The sequence below is a fragment of the Artemia sp. Qi Xiang Cuo genome, chromosome 16, assembly GCF_049724085.1.
Source record: "Artemia sp. Qi Xiang Cuo chromosome 16, ASM4972408v1, whole genome shotgun sequence".
In the NCBI taxonomy this organism is placed as follows: domain Eukaryota; kingdom Metazoa; phylum Arthropoda; class Branchiopoda; order Anostraca; family Artemiidae; genus Artemia; species Artemia sp. Qi Xiang Cuo.
The window spans coordinates 31,185,159-31,193,381 of record NC_142809.1 but is presented as its reverse complement, the minus strand read 5'-3'; the positions used below and the strand labels follow the sequence as shown (position 1 = coordinate 31,193,381).

The 8,223-nt window shown below is 41.0% G+C and overlaps 1 protein-coding gene across 1 annotated transcript; it reads right to left on the bottom strand.

The window, feature by feature from the left end:
- Window positions 1-6,140: 6,140 nt before the first annotated feature.
- Window positions 6,141-7,526, bottom strand: LOC148942782 (uncharacterized). Its single transcript, XM_089102355.1, has 2 exons — window positions 6,995-7,526; window positions 6,141-6,634 (listed from the first exon to the last, which is right to left on the bottom strand). Exons 1-2 carry the CDS (start codon window positions 7,524-7,526, stop codon window positions 6,141-6,143), a joined length of 1,026 nt encoding a protein of 341 aa, XP_088958481.1.
- Window positions 7,527-8,223: the final 697 nt, after the last annotated feature.

Below are 8,223 nucleotides of genomic sequence, written 5' to 3'. Positions count from 1 at the left end.
TTGGAAACTTGGGTTAGGATGTGCAGTAAGTAACAAGCATGCTCTTAAATGATCGTTGAAATGTATTTCTTGATGTTTAGGTAACCAAAAAGCTGTAAAGTATAGTTGTCTGGTGAAAAAGATAAGTACTTCAAGTTGTAAAATGAGCTTAGGAGGGATATTAAGAAAGTAACTTAATCTTAAATGGTCCTATAAAAGTATTTCGTGGTGTTGAGGTAATCAAAAAGCTGTAGAGTTTCGGTTTTGTTTAAAAAGATTATTTCTAAACTTTGGAAATTGGTTTTTGATTTAAAGAAAGAGATGTACTTGCTCGTTAATGGTCTTATAAAATTAGTTATTGGCATAGAGTTAACCAAAAAGCTGTATAGTATTTTTGGTGGTGAAAAATATACGCACTAAAATTTGGAAAAAGGGTTAAGGAGTGACATTAATAAATTAAATTGATATTGAATGTTATTTGAAAAGTATTTATTGGTGTTGAGTTATCAAAAAATCTGTAAAGTATAGTTTTGGATGAAAAAGATAAATAATTCAAGTTTCAAAATGAGTTTAGGAGTGAAATTAAGAAAGTAACTTGCTCTGAAATGGTCCTTGAAAAGTATTTCTTGTCTTTGAGGTAACCAAAAACCTGTAAGGTCTTGTTGTGATCGAAAAAGAAAAGTACTTAAAGTTGGAAACTTGGTTTAGGAGGTACATTAAGAAAGTAAATTGATATGAAAGGATCTTTCAATAGTATGTATTTTTGTTTAGGTATCCTAATTTCTGTAAAGCATAATTGCTCTTGAAATAGATAAGTACTTCAAGTTGGAAATGTGGCTCAGGACTGAAATTATGGAAGCAACTTTCTCTTAAATGGTTCTTGAAAATTATTTATTGGTTTTGATGTAACCAAAAAGCTTTAAAGTATATTTGCTGTTGGAAATTATAATTAATTAGATCTTGAACATTAGTGGAGGAGTGAAAGTATGATAGAAACTTGCTCTGAAATGTTCATTAAAAATTATATTTTGGTTTTGGGGTATCCCAAAAGCTGTTAAGTAAAGTTTCGGTTGAAAATGATATGTGCTTAACGTGGTAGAATGTATTTAGAATTAACAGGAAGAAAGTACCTTGCTCTGAAATGGTCTTTAAAAAGTATTTCTTGGTTTTGAGGTAACCAAAAAGGTGTAAAGTTTAGTTTCGGTGAAAAAGATAAGTACTTCAAGTTGGAAAATGGATTTAGGATTGTCATTAAGAAAGTAACTTGCTCTGAAATGGTCTTTGAAAAGAATTTCCTGATGTTGAGGTAACAAAAAATCTGTAGAGTATTTTCGTGATAGAGAAAGATAAGTATTTCAAGGTGGAAAATGGGTGTAGTATGGACATTAAGAAAGTAACTTGCTCTGAAAGGACTCTTGAAAAATATTTCTTGGTGTTGAGTTATCCAAATCTGTAGAGTATAGTTGTGTGTGAACAAGATAAGTACTTCAAGTTTGAAACTTGGTTTAGGAGGGACATTAAGAAAGGAACTTGCTCTGAAGTTGTTCTGAAAAGTGAATCTGGAAAATAGGGTCTTGAACTTGTTCTGAAAAGATATAATACAGCCATAAGAAAGTATTAAAAAAATGGAGAGGGGCCTCTTTGAGGCCCGGGGAAGGACCTGGGGGTATCCGGGGGCCCTTGAAGGCCGGGGGGTCCTGTGTGGACCCGGGGGACCTTTGCGGACAGTGGGGGGTCTGAGGAGGGTGTTGGAGGGATAACATTTCGAAATTTTACTTTTTTGTTTACTTTTTTTTTTGCGGCACATCCCTGCGGCGCATCCTGCGGCACGTTCCTGCGGTGCCTCCCTGCGGCACATCCCCAGTGACGCTGTCCTGACCTGCAGTGGAGCCCGGCGGAGCGTGGCGGGCCCCTGGCGCAGTCCGGCTGCACGTCTGGGGTCCGGGGGACCTTTGGAGGGCCGGGGGAGGGTTTTTGAGGCACAGTGAGGGCCTTTGGGGCACATGTCGGGCCTTTGGGGGGCCGGGGGGGCAGTTGGGGCCCGGGGGAGGGCCTTTGGGACCCCGTTGGTCCTTTGGGAGCTCGATGGGCCTTTGGGGGGCCCGGGGAGGGCCTTTGGGGGTCTGGGTGGGCCTTTGGGGGCGCTGGTGTCCCTTTGGGAGCTTGGGGGGCCTTTGAGGACCGGGGGCTTCCTTCGGGGTTGGGGTAGGAGGATTGGAGCCCTTTGGGGTTGGGGTAGAGGACCTCACAACACTGTTCAAATGAAACTTGTGTATTATAACGACCACACTCAAAACCTCTTCCAAAATCTCTCCTAAAATCTTCTTTTAAAATGTCTCTATCTGTTTCGCCGAAATAATTCCATAACCTCTCTAAAACACTTATAATCCCTAAACGTAATTCAGCGTGTTCCTTTTGTTTTTGGCATCTCTGTGCTAATGCATTTCAAATTAATAAGAAACCTGATTCCCGCGCTAAAACAATTCATCGCTAAGATGTTTCTTGGAGAAATGTTTCCATGACCTTTGGCTATTAATATCCTTTGGAGTTCGACCAAGAGTTGTTTCCGAGGCAAAGACATTAATGACTTGGATCTATTCCTGGAGAATCGTTTCTATGCGAAAATTTTTAAAGTCTGGCAGATGATGTCATTGGTTGATTGATCTGTCAAGAAAGGGGAATTAATTTGTTGTTTCTAAGGCGAATTATTGATTCACGATAGGTGAATTGAGGTCGACAGCACAGGTGATCCAAGGTCGATGTTGTTGTTGTTGTAAGTGCACGCTCTCAGTGAATGTCAAGGTCGATGTTGTTGTTGTTGACACACTTTGATTACGCAATCAATTTCTCAGAAATCCATCTCCCCTAGGGACTCTATGCCCTTATTAGGTACCCCGTCAGTATTAAAAATGCTGACAGGACCACGTGGTCCTGTTCGGACCTTCTGAGGCCTTTCTACTGATAATGAATCCTTTTTTGCCTTTTTTTTTATTTTTTCTATGATGGGTTCCAGTAACTTGATGGGATATCCATTGCAAAACAAAATGTCCTTTGGAAAATTCAATTCTGGGATTATTTGGGATTTGGAACACGTTCTTATGACACGATCAACTAAAGATATAACCATTCCTCTTCTTACACAAGGAGGGTGGTTTGAAGAGAATTGCAAATACCTAACATTATGTGTAGGTTTTCTATTAATCAAATATTAAAGGCTGAGAGATTTACGTCTTAAAAAGGCAGTTTATTATTATCTTCCAGTTCCAAGGTGAACTGAAGGTTGGAATCCAAACTGTTAAGATGAGACAAAAAAGTGTTATATATTTTTTTTCGTTTTATCATGATTAGCCAGTGTGGTCTCAGAAATTATTTACCTAATCTAGTTGACCTCTGTCCAAGTGTTATATCATTGAACGCTAATGAACCGAATCCAAGAAGGTCAAAGAGGCTAGCTTCTGCCTTTGCTTTGTAAAGAATTAGAGAATTAAACAATATGTAGTTTTATTTGAATGTGTATATAAACTATTGTTTTAAGTTGTTTTAGTTTAGTTTTTACTACTGATGCCGGTTACTGCATATGTGACCGAAATATCTAATATTTTTGTGAATTTCTATTACTATTATCATCATCACTGTCTATTAAAAGGATTTTATCCCTAATTGACCTTTTATTTATTTACAAGAGTGGTATAGATATCATTGTCTGGGTAGTCTGAATACTCTGGTGATATTGAGGCAAGGGCTGATTTCGAGTCGGAATAAATTATACGAGGGATGTTTCTTGGAAGAATTGGCATCTTTATAATGGTTTCCAATGCAATGTTGATGGCAGCTATTTCGGCTTTCATGATACTCACACCATTTTGGAGCCTTTCTGCAGCTGCTATACATAAAGATAGGAAGTGAGCTCCACAAGCAGTCCAGGATCCCTTTTTTGAGACATCCACAAAATTTGGGAGGTGGTGGTCATATCTCTGAGACTCAAATGCATGGAATAATGATTTTACATAGGCAAGGGAGAAATCTGCCTTAATAGCTGGCGCAAACGTAAGGTTCACTTCTGAGTAGTGGTTAGCCCAAGATGGTATCCGGGAGTATATTTGAAATAAAGAAGATGAAAGTATGGGGAAGGTCATTTGAGTGGTTGCAAATTCCCGTTCAATGCCCCTAAAAGCACCTGGGTTTCTTAGGCAATCATGTAATTTTTTTCGTATTCGTATTCGTTTAATCAAATAGCTTTCGTAGCAAACAAAACTGAACGCTAAATTATGCTATTTTTACAGTCATTTTGAGAAAAAAAAATATATCACGTATTTAATACGCTAACAAAATATGGTACGAAGGAATTTGCAAATCTGTTTGTTCGGCACTTGACGGATTGTAGTCTGTTCTGATGCCTGGTGAGTTTGGGGGTCGGTGCGGTTGGAGGAAGAATTGAGCGGCAATTCTTATTTGACAGGAGTGATTTTTCCGAGTCTCATTATCCAATCGTGTCTTCGGGTGAACAAAGTGGGCAAGCTCATAACCACAAAGGCATGCTTGTAACTCTCATACCTGGCTTAGACTTAGACTTAGGTCCTCCTACGCCTGGGGGCGCATAAGGCAGCAACAGTGGTTCGCCACGACGACCTGTCCTGAGCCTTCAACCATTGCTCCTCCAACGAGGACCTCTCAAGCTTTGCCTCCTTCTTTAGCGACCTTCCAAGGGTCATTTTCGGTCTCCCTGATTTGCGGAGACCGGGGGGTGTCCAACACCATGCGTCGTGCGGCAGCCTTCCATACCCAATTCGCACCATATGCCCCCAATACATCCATTGCCGATTTCTAATGAGATCAAGGATGGGGGTATGATTTGTCATACGATAGATTTCATCATTTCGTATTCTTTCCGTCCAATGTATATTTAGGATAGACCTTAGGCAATTGTTGTCGAATGCCTGGAGTCATCGTTCTAGCTGAGCAGTGATACTCCAAGTTTCGCAGCCGTACGTAAGGACGGAGACCACATTGCTATTACAAATTCTAAGGTTTAGCTTCTGGGAATATTTATTATTTCTCCAAACATTTCTAAGGTAGCTGAAAGCAGACCCAGCCAATGCTATTTGGCACAGTATTTCTCTTTCGGAATTGGCATCTTGCGTAAGAATTCTGCCGAGATACTTGAACTCTCACTTCCTCAATTTCCTCGTTGTTAACCAAATGTCCTTCGGCTAAGTCAGGTATGACTGCATTCGAAATTGATTTGGTCTTGTTAGCATTTATGGAGAGTCCGGCAACATTTGCCATACGACCGAGTTCATTAATGTTGGGTTGCATGTCTTCTGAGTCGTGGGTAATACGTGCAACATCGTCAGCAAAATCACCATCATTGAGTTCTCTCAGTGGAAATAATTGTAGACCGCCACTAAAACTACATCCACGGAGAACAAAATATATCACTATGGCAAACAGTAATGGTGATAGAATGCAGCCCTGCCTTACACCTGACTGAACAGAAAACCACTCCGTTAGGCCACCCTCTGTCTGTACTGCGCACATGATATCATGATATAGCACTTTAATTATATTTACAATTTTGGTCGGAATTCCATAATGCACTAAAATCTTCCACATGGTTCCACGGTGTATCGAGTCGAAGGCTTTGAGAAAATCTATAAATACTATAAGTAGCTGAACTTGCCATTCATTGGATTCATCCAGCAGGACTCTCAGGCTAAATATCAGGTCACAACATGATCTATTCTGGCGGAATCCGTGCTGCTCATCTGTCAGAACTTTCTCCACTTTCCTCTGAATCCTGTTAAGAATTATTTGGCATAGGACTTTGCTGCCAACAGACTGTAAAGCAATACCTCTCCAATTATCACACTTAGTCTTTTGTCCCTTTTTGAAGAGTTTTACAATTACTGCCTTTGACCATTCACTAGGGACTTTTTCTTCATCCCAAACACAGGAAATAAGTTCAAATATGGGTTCGGCTAGGGCGCTTCTACCGTACTTCAGTTATTCTGGTGATATGCAATCATTGCCTGCAGCCTTTCCGTTTTTCAAAGTCTTTAGGGCCTCCTTGACTTCACTTAGCATGAGAGGTCCGGAACATGTTCCAAGATCGAACAGTGGTTCTTCAGGGATATTTAAAGTAGTTGTGGGAGAAATCTGATTTAGTACCTCGCTAAAATGCTCCTTCGTCGGACTATGTCATCAGTCTGGGTTAATAAGATGCCTTGTCTGCTTTCAACTTGGGTCGACGACGCCTTTGAAATACCCGCTAACTGCTTCGTTATGGCATACACAGTACGTCTATCTCCCCGTCTAGCGGCTGCCTCAGCCTGTTCGGCCATAGTTTTGAGGTACATCCTCTTATCATCCCTGGTTGCTGCTTTGACTTGCTTATGGAGACGCTTGTACTGTACTTTCAGGTTATCTACATACTCTCTAGAACGAGTCGTGCTATTATAATACTTATCTACGAGTATTTTGAGTTGTGCCCCTTGATCAATAATATCCCGACTACTTTCAGATATCCACTGCTCTTTCTTCTTCCCGTTGTAGCTCACAACTTCTTGTGCGACCTCTTTCACGGTTTCTGCAATTTTTTCCCACTGACTATCAAGCGACACTTCGTCCCTTAGAAGGGAAAACTTGTTTGACAAAGCTGTAGTTTACTTTTGCAATACGTTCGGGTCCTGCAATTTCCTCAAATTGAAGGTTTTCACTGGCCGCTGGGGCTTTGTCACAGTTTTTAGTTTCAGCTTGCACTTGGCAACAGCAAGTTGGTGATCGGAATAGCAGTTGGCACCTCGGAAGGTTCTAACATCCTCTAGACACCGTCGCCTGTGCCTCGCAATTAGGATATGGTCTATTTCATTTCGTGTTAGACCATCAGGCGAGTTCCAAGTATACACGTGAATCTGTTTATGTGGAAACCATGTTGCACCGACGATAAGTTCATGAGTAGCGTAAAAATCGATTAGTCACACACCATTGTAATTAATTTCCCCCAGTCCATGTTTACCGACGATAGTTGGGGCATAAGAAGCATCACCTCCAACTTTAGCATTAAAGTCCCCAAACACAGTCACAATATCATGACAATGCGTTTTTGCAACAACATTCGATAACACACGATAAAAGTCGTCTTTGGTTTGATCACAGGCGTCATTCGTTGGAGCGTACGATACAATAACTGTCAATTTGGCCTGTGAAGTGGCGAAACAGGCACGAAGAATCCGCTCACCAATTGGTTCCCAATCCACTAGGCATTTTTTGGCCCGATTACTTAGTGCCATTGCGACACCTGCTTCTTTTCTAGTCTCAAGTCCGGAATACAAGATGTGGTAAATCTCAGTTTTCAAAGTCCCAGAACCAGTAAGCCTGGTCTCAGAAAGTCCAGCTATGTCAATGCGGAACTTATCAAGGGTTCTCATAACACTGTTGAGTTTTCCTGGCTGTGTTTCTTGATTAACTGTTCTAACATTCCAGTATCCAATACGAAAACACTCGGCCGTTTTCAAGAATCCTGTCCGGGGGCGTGCATTAGTCGTCATCACAGAAATAGAAGAAGTCAATCCGAGGCCATCTGTTGCTGTTTCTTGAGTAATCAGTTTTTACGTTGGCGGGTTACTAGCCCATCGACCAACTAACAAATTGGAACACCCGGAGCACGTTAGCCACCATCTCGCTCGGCGTGAAGTTCGATAGTGTAACACCCCTACACCACGTTGAGGTGTACTGACGGATTTCCACTGCTGTCCAAGAATTATTTTAGTAGCACGTTTTTGAACGTCTGCTAGTTCCTCTGACAAGTAGGCAGTGCTTCGTGCTTGGGGACCCCAAACAGGACAACAGGTTTTGTAAAGTAGTGGGCAGGTAGGTTTTCTCTACACGTAACAATAGAGGTAAGACCACTTTCACTGAGGAGAAAGTTCGTTTTGGTGTGATTCTTGAGGCCAGGTCTAGCACGGATCAAAGTATTTTGGATAGTTTCCAGACTGCATAATTGGGTTTTTGAGCATGAGCCATAGACATTTAGTCCATAATCAATCTGAGATCTGATTAAGTATTAAGTAGCCTTTGTAAGAAGCGCATTTTTCTGAGGTATTTTATTCTCACATTTTCAATATGGAGCCTGACAGTTAGTTTTTGGTCTAGAGTGAGGCCTAGATATTTGATGTGTTGTTGCTCTTGGATGACAACACTATTGGGGGTTCATAGGGCAGATTGGGGGTTTCTCTTATTATGAAA

Bases quoted from the DNA above. Each gene is read 5' to 3' on its own strand.
- LOC148942782 (XM_089102355.1), bottom strand. From the start codon at position 7,526: ATGACGACTAATGCACGCCCCCGGACAGGATTCTTGAAAACGGCCGAG. The intron at 6,635-6,994 runs GTAAACATGGAC...AGTAAACTACAG, and splicing joins TTATGCCCCAACTATCGTCG to CTTTGTCAAACAAGTTTTCC.